Here is an 18144-nt window from a genome sequence, read left to right as displayed (position 1 = left end):
CTCTCTCTTCAGCCACCTACTACTGCTCCTGTCTGAAGTCTGATCCCACATGAGAAATGATGCGAGCAGGCCTGAAAAAAACCAACAGATGAACAGATGTCAACAGTGTTTGTGACAGGAAGAGAGCGTAAACCACAGCCCAGTTCACATATTTCACCTCCTCTCAGCCAGAGTCACAAACATACTGAACTGAGGGAGTTATTTCAGATTCTATTGATTCAATTTGGATCAGACACAAACACACACTAACACAATATAGATGAAGGCTCAAAGAACAAACATATATCATTTTGGACATTTTGTAGAATAGAACAACAAATTCCAAAGAAATATTGGAGCTAAAGATTAAAATGGTCCTCTTTGTTCTGCCTGCTGGAATAAAGTCCATTCCTCCCCACAATACTAATGTGCTCTGAAAAAACACTTCCAGCAGCACTTGTTGTTTAACACACCTTTCAGTAGATTTCAACACATCATTTCACTTTATTACATTTCAACGACAAATCTTGGACCATGTCAGCTCAGGATTTTGTCCTTCTAGCAGCGGCTTATTAGGACGTCTGATTTTGTTGGACAGATTCCAGAAACTTCCTCTGGACAGGGTTCATGCAGCTTTTTAAGAGGGAAATTCCAAGCACTTTTCAAGCACTTTCAAGGTACTAAAGCAAACCCTTCCAGCCTGGGGAAGCCTTCGTCATCACATCTAATTGTTCCTATAAAGGCAACGAGACAAGTGAGCAGAATGACTTTAAAAACCCACAGCAACAATGTAATAGATACATGTAATATGATTTGAAGGGATGTTTGTTCTGTTCTGTATGTTATAACTCAGTTCACAGTTTGATCATTCTCACCATGAAAAACTGTTGGAAGAATGACAACATATTGCAAGTGTCTCAGCAGAGCAGACATGTGTGACATTACATGTCTCTTTACGCTGTTAGATAGGTGTCACACCAATAAATAAGCTCTTCCACCATGGCTGTGTGACACATTTGAAACTAAAGTTTATCATATGGTGGATTTCTGTGTTTGCTGCTGGTGCTGACATTAAACATCCAAGAGAAACACCACCACCCTGTGGTTAGTCAGAGGAAGTGCAAGGAGAGCCAGGTGATGCTAATGATGGTCGCCATGACGACGTGACGATGCTCTTCCCTCTTATTTTACAGCGACACAGTGACATCTAGTGGATCAAACACACACGGTGGTTGTGGAGGATGTGGAGATCTTCTGTTTTTATGACAACAGATTTCTGAACGAGGTTTTCAGTCATGTGGGTTTTTAATGCAGCCTGAGGGGTCGGAGGTCATGAAGGACAGTCAGTGTTTGTTTTCTTACCTGCAGAGACTTCTCTGATTCTTTCAATCTTTGTGCAATCATCTGGATTGTAGCCGGTGAACTTCATTCAGAGTCCACAAACTGTTTTTAACAAACTGATGAACCTCGCCTCGTCCTCAGTGTGAACGACTGAGCCTTTCATCCCTGATCATGAAACTCTCACCTGTTTCTACTTTACCTGTTCACCTGTTTGTGTTCAATCAGGACCGCAGTACTTACAACTACTGCTCCCACTGCAGTGACTTCTGATGGTCTAACTACTACAAATATTACTGCTCCTACTACAGTATGCAGTACTGTAATATACTAATACTACCAGTGTTAGTTTTTTTACCATTGTGATTTACCAATCACAGTATGTACATTCAATTAAAAATCCATTAAAGTTGGAGGTACAACGAGGAAATGTTCCATTCATTCATTCATAATATTATAAAATGAATGATAATGCACTCATCTTGGTCTTCAGAGGTTATCGAAGTTATTTGGCACAATGGCCACTAGATGTCGCCAGAAGAGAAATTTATGGACTTTCATCCTGAAACTTTAATTTGAAAGATCTTTATTTATGTTTGACAGAAATAATCCATGTACAATGATCTAAACTCAACACAGACCAAACATGATCCCACAGGGACAGTGCCGCGCCGTCAGAGACAAACACTGATGTGAATAATCTCTTCTCTCCCATCGTTCCCCTGTGACCTGAATGCAGCATCAGTGTTACAGGTGAACAAACTGACGTCATGTGACACGACAGATGTTTCAGTCTGTCTTCACGGATGCTGTTTGAAGCTGCCAAAGTCTCTGTGAAGTTCCTCCATGTCTTCCTGCAGTGAACATCACAGCAGGTGAACAAGTGAAACGTGAAACCTGATGAGCGACACAAGAGGGCGCCTTCATCCTGATAAGCAGGTAAGTCGTGGAGGCTGAAGCTGCTCAGCTCACTGTCTGCATGTTTTACTTTGCTTCATGTTGTTTTATCATAAGTCCTCCGGCTGCTCCACCTCAAGAAACATCTACAACATGTGACCCTCATGACTCACCTGTGGGCAGGGTGAGTCAACAACCCACAGGTGTCCTTAACGACGCACAGGTGTCCTTAACGACCCACAGGTGTCCTTAACGACCCCCAGGTGTCCTTAACGAAGCACAGGTGACCTTAACGAAGCACAGGTGACCTTAACGAAGCACAGGTGACCTAAACGACCCACAGGTGAGCTAAACAACCCACAGGTGAGCTAAATGACCCACAGGTGACCTAAACGACCCACAGGTGAGCTAAACAACCCACAGGTGACCTAAACGACCCACAGGTGTCCGTAACGACCCACAGGTGAGCTAAACTTCCCTCTGATTTACAGAGTTTATGATGGACAGTGAAGTAAACTGCTGACAGCTGTAGCTGCTGTTAGCTCATGTTAGCTCAGTTATTATTATTATTTTAATTACTTATTTTACTATTAGACCAGCGTTACTTTAATGTTAGACCAGCGTTACTTTAATGTTAGACGACAGAATGAGATGGACTGTTTCAAACATATCGTAGTCACTCCCCGGCTGCTGGACAGAGACTCCTGCCTTCTGATGTCATTAAACATGTTTGACGTGTGGACTCGATGTGTGTGTGTCACTTTGTGCTCCTTCAGTGCAGGATGTGATATCACAGAGAGAGGAGGAAGCATGAATGTTGAAGCAGTCACCAGAGGGAGCACAGTCAGCTGACATGAAAACAATGACGTCACATTAGATATGACGTTTATGAATCTGTTCTATTGATCAGTTAGTCTGTGTGTGTGTGTCTGTGTGTGTGTGTGTGTGTGTGTGTGTGTGTGTGTGTGTGTGGTCACACACAAAGTTACAGAGCATGAGATGAACTCAAATCTTCAAACATCCAGGAGGAAATAAAAGTTCATCTTTCATAAATAAATCACACGTGAGGAGAGAGGATGAGTTTAAATGGAGATATCAGAAGTGACCAATTAAAGGAGTTTCTTCTTAAATCATTTATCTTTGTCTTTTTTTACTCATGAATTGATTATTTTATTTTATTTGTTCTTTATTTTATTATTTATTTCCTCACGTTCCCTTCAATCTTTTTTCTTTATGTTTTTATTTTATTTTTTTACTTTTGTTTATATTGTTTTATTATTTGTTATCATTTTATTTATCACTTTTTTCATGTTTTTCTTCTTTATTTTTTATTCTTTCAATTCTTCTCTTTTGACTATTTTATATGAATTCTGTGTCATTGATGTTATTTAATTTTATTAACCTTACATTTTTCCTTTTTCTTTCATTTATCTAATTTTATTTGTTATTTATTTTTTTTATTAATAAATGTATTTTTAGTTTTTGTTTTATTTTATTCAAATTAATTTAAGTATTTATTTTCATTTTTCGTTCTTTCTTTATGTTTTTATTATTTTGTTTTATTTTTTTAATTTATTGTTTATGTTTAGTTTGTTTATGTTTTTGTTTATGTTTAGTCTGTTTATGTTTAGTTTGTTTATGTTTAGTTTGTTTATGTTTAGTTTGTTTATGTTTTTGTTTATGTTTAGTCTGTTTATGTTTAGTCTGTTTATGTTTAGTTTGTTTATGTTTTTGTTTATGTTTAGTCTGTTTATGTTTAGTTTGTTTATGTTTAGTCTGTTTATGTTTAGTTTGTTTATGTTTAGTCTGTTTATGTTTTTGTTTACTTCGTCACTTTGAATCAGAGCTCGGTTCCCGGAACTTCTTTCCTCCTCCGCGTCATTTACAGCACGGACCACCCTCTCTGACATCACCGCTTCACGGCGGCACATGCGCGGAGTAAAATAGTCCCCGTGTTTAACGGGTCTTTTTGCTCCGTTTGCACGCGCAGCTTCCTCCACAGTGACAGAGCACGTGCTTCCTGCGTGTTCTGACTTCTGCACGTGTCGCTTTAGTTTTTATTACGGAGCTCGCGCCTCACACTTGGCGCAAAAAGTGTGCGCGGATGAAGACGAGAGAAAAAAAAAAAAGTAGGACCCGGGGTGTTAAATGTCTGCAGAGCCGCCGGTGACGGTGAGTCAGTGCGAGGACACCGGCGGAGCGTCAGCACCGGAGCCAGGTCACTGTCCTCGGTTATTGAAGAGTTCAGCCTGTGAGACACCTGCAGGTTCAGCATCAGGTGAGTTGGGACTGTCAGCTGAGACTGACCGTTACTTTGACCGTTAGACTGACCGTTAGACTGACCGTTACTTTGACCGTTACTTTGACCGGCAGCTGCAGTGTTATAATGAATGTGGGGCTTTTATTTTGTAGTTTGAGCTTTAAACAGTCAGAGTTATTCTGAGTTTATTTCTTCTGGATCAGTGTCGGTGTGATCTCGTGACTTTTTACCGTGGCTCCCTGTGGACACTTTATTACACATGATAATTAAACGTTGTTATTTAGTGTTTGCATATTAATGAGTCGCTTTGTGAAGTGATGATGATCGGGGTGAGCTGCTCGTCGTCCGGGTGGAGCTGAAGTTTTAAATTCTTCATAGAAGCGTCAGGGTGGGGTCACCTCCGCCCTGTCAGGTGGCAGCAGCTCAGCCTGACTCAGGTTTTGTCTCCTCACAGGATGCCGCCGGTCTTGACCACGTCCAGCATGAATTATGATTATGACTACGACACGATCCAGCCCTACTTCCTCCTGGACGGCGAGGAGGAGGACTTCTACCTGCCTCCGTGCAGCCAACTCCTCCCGGGCCCCGGCGAGGACATCTGGAAGAAGTTTGAGCTGCTGCCGACGCCTCCTCTGTCCCCCAGACGGAGTCCGTCCCTGCGCGATGTCCCTCTGTCCGCCGCCGAACACCTGGAGGCGGTGTCCGACCTGCTGGATGAGGACTGTGACGCCTCGGCGGCCTTCCTCCAGTCCTTCATCATCCAGGACTGCATGTGGAGCAGCAGCTTCGCCGCCGCCACCAAGCTGGAGAAGGCGGTGTCCGAGAGGCTGGCCTCGCTCCGGGCACGGCGGGACTCCTCCACAGCCAGCAACACCAACACGAGCACGGACGGAGCAGCCGACCAGGCTCAGGTGAACACGGCGTACCTGCAGGACCTCCACACAGCAGCCGCAGACTGTATCAACCCGTCGGTGGTGTTCCCATGCAGCCCGGCGAGCGGCGAGGTGAGAGGTGATGGAGCAGCGGTGGAGGTGGAGGTGGCATCTGAACTGTGTCTGGACTCTCCACCTCTCAGCAGCAGCAGTGAATCAGGTGGGAGAAAGCTTTTATTTTGAAAGTCTTCTCAACGCTCACAGTCATGACGAGTACGACAGATCTTTATCGATGATCAATATGTTTTGTTTTTCTCAGAAGAAGAAGAAGAAGAGGAGGATGAGGAGGAGGAGGAGGATGAGGTCGACGTGGTCACAGTGGACAGGCGGAAGTCGTCACGGCGATCAGACACCAGCCGGCCTGACGCCTCGCCTCTGGTCCTGAAACGTTCCCACATCAACATCCATCAGCACAACTACGCCGCCCAGCAGCCCCCAGCGACCCTCCAGCCTGCCGGAAAGCGGCTAAAGTCTGAGAGCGTCTGCCCGGTGCCAAGGCAGAGCGGCGGCGGCGGCCGCAGGTGCTGGAGTCCACCATCGGACGGAGAGGACGAGGACAAACGGAGGACTCACAACGTGCTGGAGAGGCAGCGCAGGAACGAGCTGAAGATGAGCTTCCTGGCTCTGAGGGACCAAGTCCCCGCCGTGGCCAACAACGACAAGGCGGCCAAGGTGGTGATCCTGAAACAGGCGACGGCGTTCATCGGCGAGATCCGAGAGGACGAGAGGAGGCTGCTGACCACGAAGGACGAGCTGAGGAAGAGGAGCAGGGAGCTGAAGCACAGACTGGAGCAGCTGAGGACTTTATGATTCCTGTCAGACTTTATTTATTTGAACTTAAAATGTGTTGAAGCTTCACGGATCATCTGGTTTTATCATAACGAGGCATTTGTTTTTTATAGTTTCATATTTTTATATTTTTCCTTCCTCGGCTGCACGAGAGGAAGCAAACCCTTCAAAATAAAAGCCCTTCATTCGTTGGAGGTCAATGTTACGATGGCATCAGATGTGTTTGTGTTTCACCAGCTCAGTGTCAGAGGTCAGAGGTCACAGTCAGCTGCCTTTTTATTTCCAGGGTCGAGGTGGAGTTTGGCTCCGAGTCCTCAGCACACGAGCAGATTACACCATGAACATGATAATAAACCAAATGAAATCTACATCACACTAATAAACAGATCCATGAATAATATTTCTGATCGTCCTCTCCACTCGTGTCCTGATGTGTCACGTCCCGGGGCCCCTCGGGCCCCTCGCTGTGCCAGCTCCGCCCCTGCACTCGTTAATAACAGTCAGTTCACTTACATACAGACACACGTTCGACATGATGGTGTCGCGTGTTAATCAGAGTGGCGAGCCACTGACCAACGACCTGTCCTGGGTCTGGTCGAGCCAATCAGAGCGCTTGATCTGATACAGGGCGGGTCTGATGTGATAACTGCAACCTGATTGGCTGTTGACCAACCAAGATGGCTGCTGCTGAATCCACCACATCCTCGTGTGGCCGGAGTCTTTTCGCTTTCTCCGTGTTTCCAACAGAATCAGCTGAAACAGAGAAGCTCTGCTGAGTCACAGTGACTCTCTGCTGAGTCATGCCAACGGTCCAGACTGCTGAGTCATGCAGAGACCGTCGCAGATCATCCGGGCCGGTCAGCGATGAGCGAGGACTGAAGGATTTCCTGTTTCTGCTCGTGGAGCGCAGGCTGAAGTCTGAGATTAAAGAGACGAAGAGACAAAAGACAGAAACAGGTCCAAGAGAGAGACAGTGGTGGACATGGAGGACATTTCACATTTCCATTCATTTCTTCATCTGAAGACATTGTCTTCTCACAGTGATGTCATGACCGCAGACTGTCTAAAACCTGGACGTAGTCTCTGAGACGTCCCCGCAGACTGTCTAAAACCTGGACGTAGTCTCTGTGACGTCCCCGCAGACTGTCTAAAACCTGGACGTAGTCTCTGTGACGTCCCTGCAGACTGTCTAAAACCTGGACGTAGTCTCCGTGACGTCCCCACAGACTGTCTAAACCTGGACTAGTCCTGTGACGTCCCCGCAGACTGTCTAAAACCTGGACGTAGTCTCTGTGACGTCCCCGCAGACTGTCTAAAACCTGGACGCAGTCTCTGAGACTCTGCAGTCTTTGTGTCAGCTTCACTCCACAGACATGGGGTTGATGTTTTTCCTCTTGATGTTTTTCTGATAAAGTTATGATGATTTAAGTAAACGCTGTAAAACCTGATGAGATGATTTCCACCTGCTCACAAATCAGGAGGCCGACTCACTGTGATTACCACACACACACACACACACACACACACACAACACACACACACACACACACACACACACACACACACACACACTCTTTGCTGACAGCGGCGTTTGAATATTCCCACCGAGCGACTTTCTCCAGACTGTTTTCACACCAAACAGTCTTGAGAGGTTTGCTGAGTTGCAGCTGGTGAAGCCTGCTCGGCGTCTGATCGGGTCTGACAGCTCAGTCTGACGTGAGCAGAGCATGCGACAAGAAAGGAAATCGCCAACAAGAGGTTAGTAGGAAGAGGGGAAATTATATAGAATGGATGAGAAGGTTGTATAATTGATATAGTGAAATGGGGAGAAACAATGAGTGAAGAATACATCATATACGGAATATATAATAATAATATATACAAACAGAGACCTCGTGCTCACTTGTTCACATATTTCTATTCAGCCGGAGGACATCAGAGGGAAAACCAGGAAACATTTCCTCCATAAAACATGATCCAGTTTGACCAGAATCAGTGAAATAGTTGCTGCTGTGAGTGTGACAAGATGATTTACCATCTGTTGGTGTAATCATCACGTATATTAGCAGTCACCGTCCTTCACCAGCAGCTCTGGAGCTGCGTCATCAGCCACACTTTCATTTTTTCCAGCTGTGTGCTCGGACACATCCACAACAATCGACCATATTTAGTCTGCTTCCTGTCAAAGGAGGTGGGTTAGTCCAGCTGTCACTCATCAGTCATCACAAAGAGGGTCCACAGGGACGACGTGGGTCTACAAAAGTCCACAGTCTCTGAGCAGGTTCTCTCAGGAGCTTTAAGTTGAGTCAGGAACCACTTTGGTTCTTCAGATTATTTTAAATGTACCTATGGAGGTTTGAAGAGTTTGAGGGGTACGCCTCCTTGAAGAGGTCTGGAACTTCATGATTTGTTTTTTAATGACTCTTAGGAGGCCCGTGGAGATTCTTAAGTGTATCTGAAATGTCTTCATGTGCGGCTCGAAGCGTTGACTCTCTTTGGATGTCCCAGCAGCAGGAGGTTCCCTGCTGAACCAGAAGGTCCAGGAAGTCCCTGACAGACCTTCGCTCTCTGAGGAGGTTCTTGTGGTTTTCAAGGGATGAAGATGTTCTGGAGGTTCTGGAGGTCCTTTTTTATAAATATGTATTTTCTGCTTTGACCTCCCTGACGAGGTTCTGGAAGTTCTTGGTTTTCAAGTTCCAGCCTCTTAACTCAGTATTTTTGAGGTTCTGATTGGAGGGTGACTAGAACATTGTTGAGTGGGTTCATAGATGTCGTTTAAGAGGTGAGGACTGTGGAAGTTCTGCTGGTTTTAGGGGTGTTAAATGTCATTTCAGAGGATCCAGGAGTGACAGTCTGGGGGCAGTTCTGGATTTCTACAGCAGAGAGCTGCTGTTGGGTTGATGCAACATCTGAGGAGGGAAATTGTCAGTGCAGCGACAGCTCTGTGTTATATTTTTATTTCTGCACAGCTACGAGCTGTTTAAATCTTAATCGACCATGTGATGTTTGAAAGAAAATCAGATGAGGTCAGTGAACTTCCTGCATGATTGAGGGTTAAATAATTAGCAGTGTTGTTCGTCAGGGGCACTTCCTCCTCACAGGACTGAGGTATTCAAATGAGAGCAGTCACTGATTTCCTGGGAGGTCAGTGCAGGGAGGTCTGTAGTTAACAGGGATTGTTAATATCTGATTAAAGTGTCACGATCTGCATAACAGTGATCCATGAGTTCAGGACTACAGACTGTCTGCTGGCTTACAGTAACACAGCTCTGTTCAAAGGTTTCAATGCATGAAGCATCACAGAAAAGCAAAACCATTAGAGAAACCTATGAATGAAGAAATACAGAGATGTTGACGTCCATTCATTTTCTCAGGTGGTAAAGCTCCGCAGTCTTCAGCTTTCACCGTGCTCTAATATTCACGACAGCCCGAGACATCAGAGATGGAGCGGCGTGGCTCACAGTGGGGATGGTCTTCTGTTCTTCACGGGCTCGTTGACCATCAAGTTCAGTCTCTCTCTCTCGTCACTGCAGCTGACTTTGTTCCAGAAGTCTTGAGGCTTGTGTCGGTGCTGTTCGACCGTGCGGCCCATTTCTGTTGTTATAGAGTTTATAATGTTCAGCTACCTTCTCTCACAAGTCACAGTGACTTAGTCAAAAGTTTTTAGAAGTGTCTCTGGAGATTTAGTGACGACGACGACGAGCTCTTTTGTTCTGGTTGGGACGTTGGATCAGTTAACAGCTCACATCTTAACTACGTCAATTCCAAAATGGGTCAGAGTTTCCGACTGTGTTCAGACTGAAGCCCGACCAGTGACGAAGACTTGATCAACGGAGCTTCAGTCTTAAAGTGAAGCAGCTGACAGCGTGAGCTCTGCTGACAGCTCAGACAGCACTGTGCCCTGAAGCTGTTCCAAATATTAACACACAAATCAGCCCTGATGTGATTAACACAGCAAAGAGAGTCGGAGCCGGTTCAACCACCTGAGAGACTTCAGCTCAAAGTCTGTCTCTGTCCTCTGTCCTCTGTCCTCTGTGTCTGTCCAACACTGACACTGTTTTCAGGTATTCTTCATGATATTTTAGAGTTTGTCATTTTCCTGATAAACCATAAAAACTTGTTGATGACTCGATTCATAGATTATCAAATGAGCGGGTTGTTCATGTCCTCCTCTAACTCTCGCATGCACACAGGAAATATAAAAAAAACTCTTTGGCAAGTCCCTCGACTTTACGCAACGCTTCATTTCTGAAGTTTCTGCTGACTTCCCCGTGATGCACCAATGACAGGTGTGCTCGCTTCATGTGTTTGAACCAACATCTCGTATGAATCAGAGTTTGTTCAGACCCAGCAGCAGCAGCTGATATCATTGACTAGTCCAGCAGCAGTCAGCCCAGAACCAGAACCAGACCCAGCAGCAGCTGATCTCACTGCCTAGTCCAGCAGCAGTCAGCCCAGAACCAGAACCAGACCCAGCAGCAGCTGATATCACTGCCTAGTCCAGCAGCAGTCAGCCCAGCTCGGCGTCTGTCTTTCAGCCTTTTATTTCACCAAGCTCTCACCAACCACTAAAAGTCAGTCCCACATTTACTCTTGTCCGGCGGCTTCTTGCTCGCTCACTCTCTCCTTTTCTCTTCTTAGCTTCCTCCGTCAGCGTCCTCTTCACTCTCTTCTCCTCTGCCATCATGTCCATAGAAGCTGCTGAGCCTGGTTACCTCCTCTTCTTCTTCCTGGTCGTCCATAACGCCTGTTGGTACAAACACTCAGTTCGTCAGCTTGGCGGTGAGCTCAGAGCGACGGGTACCCGTCGCTCTGAGCTCACCACCAAGCTGACGGACTGAGCTAACAGCAGCTACAGCTGTCAGCAGTTTACTTCACTGTCCATCATAAACTCTGTAAATCACAGAGAGTTGAGGCGGAGCAGCCGGAGGACATCAGAGGAAAAACCAGAAAACATTTCCTCCATAAAATGATGGTTGACTGACGGCTACCTCCATCAGCGTCCTCTTCACTCTCTTCTCCTCTGCCATCATGTCCATAGAAGCTGCTGTTACATCAACATTTAATTACACGACATCACGGTTTGTACTTTTATATTGTCTATTAATAAAATCATCCAGAGTAACTGTGTGTGTGCTGAACAATAACTTCATTCAGACCATGCCGTCTTTAAGAAGACTCGATGACTGCAGCTCAAACTTAAACGTTGTCAAAACATCCAAAATAACAGCATGAGACTTTCTCAGTGAGATGCAGGCCTGTACTGCCCCCACCCATCCTGCTGAGCCCCCATGGGACGCCATGCTGGTATCCCCCCCTTTGACACCACCCACCCTCCACCCTGCCCCCCTCTCAGAGCGTCTGCCTCAGGGTTTCCCAGGCGTCAGGCCTCCTCCACACGCCGAGCGGAAAGTGAAACTGATCTGTCTGCAGACCACCGACAGAAAAAACACTTTCCAGACACGCAACAGTTGTTCAATGGCACAACGGAGTTTCTGCTGTCGTGGTCTGGACGGCTGAGCGAGCAGAACAAGAACTTCTGCTCATACAGGAAGGACTTTAGGTTCTGTTTCATGAGAACAACGTTTGGAAACATGACAAAATAACGTCTCCTCAGTTCCTTTACTGTCAGCAGAATCAATCTGAAACAGGCAGTAATGCAAGAAGAGGTACTCTCTCTATTTACTTCAGTAAAAGGAGTAATACCACTTCGCTTCCTCCGTCAGCGTCCTCTTCACTCTCTTCTCCTCTGCTGAGCCCGGTTATGTTACCCGCTCATCCAGCTCCGGTTCTGGCACGACACCAGCTCTGCTCCCCGTCAGTAGAATAGAATAGATACTTTATTGATCCTCAAGGGGAAATTTTTACCCAAAATACAACCACACACACACACAAAGGGCTCATGGACATGCAGTCAGGGGGTTCGGTGGACTGGCACCGCTCCAGCTGCCAGTCTGGACTTGAACCAAGCCACCCTTCGGTTCAAGGCCAAGTCCAGTATTCCCCAAGTCTGTACGTCACAGAGAGGCGGTGCAGACGGAGGACTGCTGCGTGTGCGACACTTGTAATAATCCATCATAATGTATATGTAATATTCTGAATATGAATCTGTAAAGTAACTCAAGTCATCATGTAACTTCCCATCAGAGCTAAAAACAGATCGATCATCACGAAGCTGACAGCTGACAGAAAGATGCACAGACGCAGGAATTCCCCCCGACAGTCAGACAGAAAACAACAAAAGAAACAAAAGAAACAAAAGAAACGTGCTGTTAAATTTGGAAAGTCTGAATGTGTCAGAAGACAGAAATCAACTGTGAGTCACCACCAGCATGAACACCACCACCACCATCACCAACACCACCAGCAGCTCTCCACACTAACTGCATGTCTACAAAGCCGTGTGCACGTAAACTTCACATCTTTAACATGTCAGCATGTGTTTAACAAACACCATTTCCCATCAGCCCACAGACCACGACGAGTTACATTACTTATGATCAAAAAGTAGAAGTACATAAGTCTAGCATTAACTTACAGTACTAAAAAAGTAAAAGTACTTTGCTCCTTTCACTCATGTATGTGATGTGTATGTTTTTCCACTCAGACAGCAGAGAGCTGAAGAGAAGAAGAAAATGAAACCCAGGTAGAACGTTTCTTTGTTTTTTGGTAAAAGTACGTCGCACAGCGGCTAAAAATACTGCAGCGCTTCCTGAGCTTCAAACGCACCACGTGCAGTTTTTCTAAGAAGTCCAGGCGGCCTTGAAGAGAAGCTCCGTCTGATGCGGTTTCTGTTTTATTCACAAACCTTTCACTGTTTCCTGCAGCGCTCTGAAGACTCCAACTTCACGTAGACGGCACGTTCCATACAAACACTTTGCTGTGACTCTCTGATCTCATTGGATGATTGAGATTCAGGATCAGGACTTTACTGTTAAATTGTTGAACTACTAATTTCACTATTACCATTTACAATGATCTGAAGTCTGAAGTCGTGACGCTGTGACTAAAAACAATCAGAAACATGCTTCCACATTGTAAACATGCTGCGTGCTTCACTTGTTTCTCTTTTTTACGACCGGCAGTTTGTACGGGGTGTTTTATTTTGAAATGCCGGATTCTCTGTGCTGTTCCTGTGTCTGGCTTCCGTCCGTCAGATATAGAACAGCCGCCTCTGAACCGGACCGCGGCGGAGCCGGTGGGGTTTGACACGCTGACTAGAACGGCCGTGAATCAGCAGGTCTCACTTAGTGAGAGCTTGATGAAACAAAATGCTGAAAGACGTGAAGCTGCTCTCTGACAGTCCCACTTCTGTCCACAGAGGACAGACACGTAAATAATCTAATCTGATCACACAGCTGCTGTCTGTTCACCTGAACTGAAGTACCGAGGCCACACCTGCGGCTGATAAGGCCTACCCACAATGCCAGGCGGCGTTATCAGCCAAACAGAGGAGCGGCTTCCTGCTTCCTGCTGCCATCAATGTCTCTGTCCAGGAGGAAGGAAGCTCCTTATATGGGCAACATGTGTGTGTGTTTGAGTGTGTGTGTGTGTGTGTGTGTGTAACACACTGTGGAAAAACAACTGTTTCCATTTGATTACTGCCAAAAGTATGCAGACACCCATGTTTGTTCTCAGTCAGCACTGTTACATTGCCTGCTCATCCAGCTCCGGTTCTGGCACGACACTAACAGTCCCCCGGTGCTCTGAGCTCACACCAAGCTAACATGAGCTAACATGAGCTAACAGACTGAGCTAACATGAGCTAACAGCAGCTAACAGACTGAGCTAACATGAGCTAACAGCAGCTACAGCTGTCAGCAGTTTACTTCACTGTCCATCATAAACTCTGTAAATCACAGAGAGTTGAGGCGGAGCAGCCGGAGGACATCAGAGGGAAAACCAGAAAACATTTCCTCCATAAAATATGATCCAGTTTCACCAGAATCAGTGAAATAGTTGCTGCTGTGTGACTTCAGGGCTGAAATAAAGAGAATGAGGTCATGCACGGTGAGCTGAATGTATTAATGGCGACAGTTGTGTGCTAGTTTCTAAAAAGAAGCAGATGACAGGAAGTAGTGAGAGTTGATCCACCTGTGAGTTTTATCGTCTGCAGGTCTGATAGTAAAAACCCACACAGGTTTATTTTTAACTGCCACAGGTGAAGGATCAAAAATAACCTGACCTGCAAAGTGAAGAAAGATTCTCGTAGGTTTGAGCAGCTGGAGCCCTCAGCCAACATCACGAATGATAGGAACGTGTGGTGAGGCGAAAGGATTGCAATCACTTGTTCATATTTTTGGTCTGTTTCTTTCTTTTAGCCAACAGTTTCTGAGCATGCTACAGAAAGCACAATGTCCTCCCGTGGGTTCAAATCCCTGTAGCGTCTTTGGCAGCCGCAGCTCAGAGCGGCCCGGCCGGTTTCCACTGACACACTTAAATAAATAAAAACATTTTCCAGAGACTTCCAGGAACCAAAAGGCTCCGCCCACTCCTACCAGGACCTGTCAATCAACTTTCAGGAACAGCCCCAAGGTACGACAGGTGTGTGTGTGCGTTGAGTGATGAAGACAGGTGATGACACAAAGAGAACGAAAAACAAGTTTACGAGACGTTTTTCAGTTTCCATGAAGCGCTGCTGACTGAATCTGAATTCTGTTACCAGGCAACAGAAGAAACGTTACAGTACCGAGGTGATTTACAGAAACACAACTGTGCTGTGATCAGTCAGCCTGGACACTGCTGGTTCAGAGGTTCTGTCGCTGTGTTCACTGTTAGACTGGACCCTGCCGGTTCAGAGTTTCTGTCGCTGTGTTCACTGTTAGACTGGACACTGCCGGTTCAGAGGTTCTGTCGCTAGACTGGACAGGAAACAGAACTGTACTTCCTGTTTGATAGATATTTTATCATGGAAAAACAAACGGCCTCACCTTCATTAAACAGCTGCTCGCTGTAGCTTTGAATCAAACAAACTGGAGAAAATAGTGCATGTGAACAGAGAGTTTCTCTGATGATGTTGTGGTGACTGTGCTCAGGAGGAAGTCGTTCCTGTGACCTGAGTCACCTGCAGAAAGAGGAAATATAAGAAGTGTGAAGATGTTGAGATGCTTTAACTGTCCGTGAGGACTCAGCAGAGCAGAAAATAACAAAGGTGGATGAAATAACTGAACATCAGTCTGAACTTTCCCAGTTTGACCTGATGAAGAAAGAAAGGCATGAAGTCTGTGTGGGTTAGTTCTAAAGAATCAGCTGTGTCCTCAGATCCTCTGTGGAACAATCTCAGCAATGAAAACAGTGAAGAAAAATGTTATCAAGCAACACACACACACACACACACACACACACACACACACACACTTTGTCTTCCGTCAGATGTTTTCCCAGGAATTACTCATTTCTAAGGAATCTTAGACTGTGTGTGTGTGTGTGTGTGTGTGTGTGTGTGTGTGTGTGTGTGTGTGTGTGTGTGTACCCGTTACAGTTCAGTTCAGCACGAAGCACTGTGAAGTGAAGAAAAGAAAAACTGCAGTTCCTCTAACGTCCACCTGAGGCTGGCTCCAGAAGTGAGTCAGTCTCCATAAGTCCCCATGTCCAAATGTCCAACTTCACAGCAGAAATAAACATGTTTACAGCCTGGTACAAAAAACAGTTTTGGTCTCTGTAGCTAATTTCCCCGTTCATGACAACTGTACTGAGGGTGAATTTATATACAACTCACCTGTTCACATTATATTAAGGCTTAAAGTTATGCAGGGTTAAGAGCGTGGACGCTTTGATTGACAGGTGGGCGTCGTCACAGATCAAATCAAATCAATTTTATTTGTATAGCCCAAAGTCACAAAGTACATTTGCCTCAGAGGGCTTTACAATCTGTACAGGGAGTGACACCCTCTGTCCTTAGACCCTCAGTTCGAGTGAGGAAAAACTTGCCCACAAAAACCTTTAACAGGGAAAAAAATGTGGAAGAAACCTCAGGAAGAGCCACAGAGGAGGGATCCCTCTCCCAGGACGGACAGACGTGCAATGGATGTCACGTGTACAGAACAAATCAACACAAACATATTGTACAATGACTGATAAAATGACAATGAATTATAATGAATGATAAAAATGATTACAGTAATAGATATGGTAGTAATAATGACAGTAATAATATATGTAGTGGGCGTCATGCAGGATCACAGCAGCAGCCACGATCCACGAGAACCTGCTGGACGACAGGTGTCCAGGTGTCGCTCAGCCCGCCTCAGGTCAGCTGATGATCCACGTCTGTGCTGATATTTAGATTAGCAGGACAGCCAACATGGCAGCAGCTAGCGCCGTGTATTTTCGGCTTCAGACCGGCGCTTTGGGAACCTGTGGGTGATGTCACTCATGCTCTGTCCGTTCTTTCTGCTGTCATTGGTCAGGACGTCTGGTTCGGCCCTCACTCCTTCAGCGGACTGCACGAGGACTCGGACGTGGTTTCAGGTTTAATAACACACTCCAGGTCGTGCTGTTATACTGAATATCAGCACGGCTGTGATTAACTTGAATCACAGCCGTGCTGATATTTACAGTAACATCACGTCCTGTAACAAGTGACCTGCGTAACAAGCGTTATCTGCATTTAACTGCAAAGGTCGAGGAGCAGGTGGTGAGGTGATCAGGCAGGTGAGGGGGAAAACCGGAGGCCACGCCCAGTATAGGTGTACAAACATTGTGTGTGTGTGTGTGTGTGTGTGTGTGTTGAGCGGGCTGCAGTCTCTGATAAGACCACACTGAGAACAGGCTGTGTAACAGTCCAGTTAAAGGTGCATCGTGTAGGATTCAGTGGCATCCTCTGGTGTAGCTTGATTGCAGCCCCCTCGACCCACTGTGTCCTTCCTAGTACCAATGGTAAACTATGGTCACCGTGAAACATGCGATAAACACATTTATGAAGATTATATTCTGTAAATAGAGCGTCTAAATCTGACACCTTTAAATTTTCCAGTGACGTCTTGAGTTGGGTCGAGACGATTTATTTCTAGATCTCCTTTAAAAAAAGAGTTTGTATTGATTCAGATAATAAAAGAGGAAGACGAACAAAAACACCAAATCAGCAGAAACGCATGCCAGACAGAATAAAGACAAACGTGTCATCAAAGAACATTCGTGTCAACTGAAAAGCAGAAATGAAACGAAGGATTTAAAAATATCAACAGGAGGGGAAAAGATGACAGTGAGATCAGCTGTTCCACAATCAACAACAGACAACGGCCCGCTTCATTTAGACTGGACCAGAGTGACGGATCAGACGATCCACATTCGAGGTGATCATGATGCAGTCAGAAACAGGAGATCCAGAGACAGCCATCCAAGAATCTTAGAAAGAACGTGAAGGAGTCTTAAAAGGCCAAAAAAACATGGACTTCAGGGGATCTGCCCATCCCCTGATCTCCAGACTTTGGCCATGACTGACTCTGTGACTGAAACCCTCGTCCTCTTCATGCTTCCTGCAAGACCGACCTTCTTCCTTGAACTACAACAACCAGCATTATTTTTGCATTATTCATGTGCTGTTTGTCTCTTACATTGGGTCCCTTGAAAGGTGTTACATAAATGCAAAATATTGTTAATATTTTTACTTTTGCAACACTTCTAGTGGAAACCTGAACTGCTATTGCAGGTTCAGATCCAGTAGACATCTGGGCTATCAGTCAGAGGGACTGGTCCTAAAGTTAGACCCCAAAGGGAGCATGTATAAACAGAATAAAATCGGGGCCTATTGTAGATCCCTGTGGTACTCCACAGGAAACTGGTACAGAAGAGGAAATTTGTAATCCCACCAGGAACTGTTGGGTCTTGTGGTTAAGACACAAACCACTGCTGGAGTGCGTAGTCCAAAAACCACAAGGTTGGTGGTTCAAAAGATTGCCACGGCCCCTCTAATATCCGCTCCCTGGGCGTAGAATAAAAACGATTTTC

At 45.6% G+C, this 18144-nt stretch overlaps 1 protein-coding gene across 1 annotated transcript; it reads left to right on the top strand.

The window, feature by feature from the left end:
• The first annotated feature begins 4118 nt into the window (after positions 1–4118).
• On the top strand, positions 4119–6400 carry LOC104934318 (transcriptional regulator Myc-B). The gene is made up of 3 exons (XM_019255224.2): positions 4119–4492; positions 4929–5566; positions 5666–6400. The coding sequence occupies exons 2-3, from the start codon at positions 4930–4932 to the stop codon at positions 6214–6216; spliced, it is 1188 nt and encodes a 395-aa protein (XP_019110769.2). The 5' UTR covers positions 4119–4492; position 4929; the 3' UTR covers positions 6217–6400.
• Positions 6401–18144: the final 11744 nt, after the last annotated feature.

The sequence above is a fragment of the Larimichthys crocea genome, chromosome II (assembly GCF_000972845.2).
Source record: "Larimichthys crocea isolate SSNF chromosome II, L_crocea_2.0, whole genome shotgun sequence".
Lineage (NCBI taxonomy): Eukaryota > Metazoa > Chordata > Actinopteri > Sciaenidae > Larimichthys > Larimichthys crocea.
The sequence above is the reverse complement of the archived record's forward strand: the minus strand, read 5'-3'. Positions and strand labels throughout refer to the sequence as shown.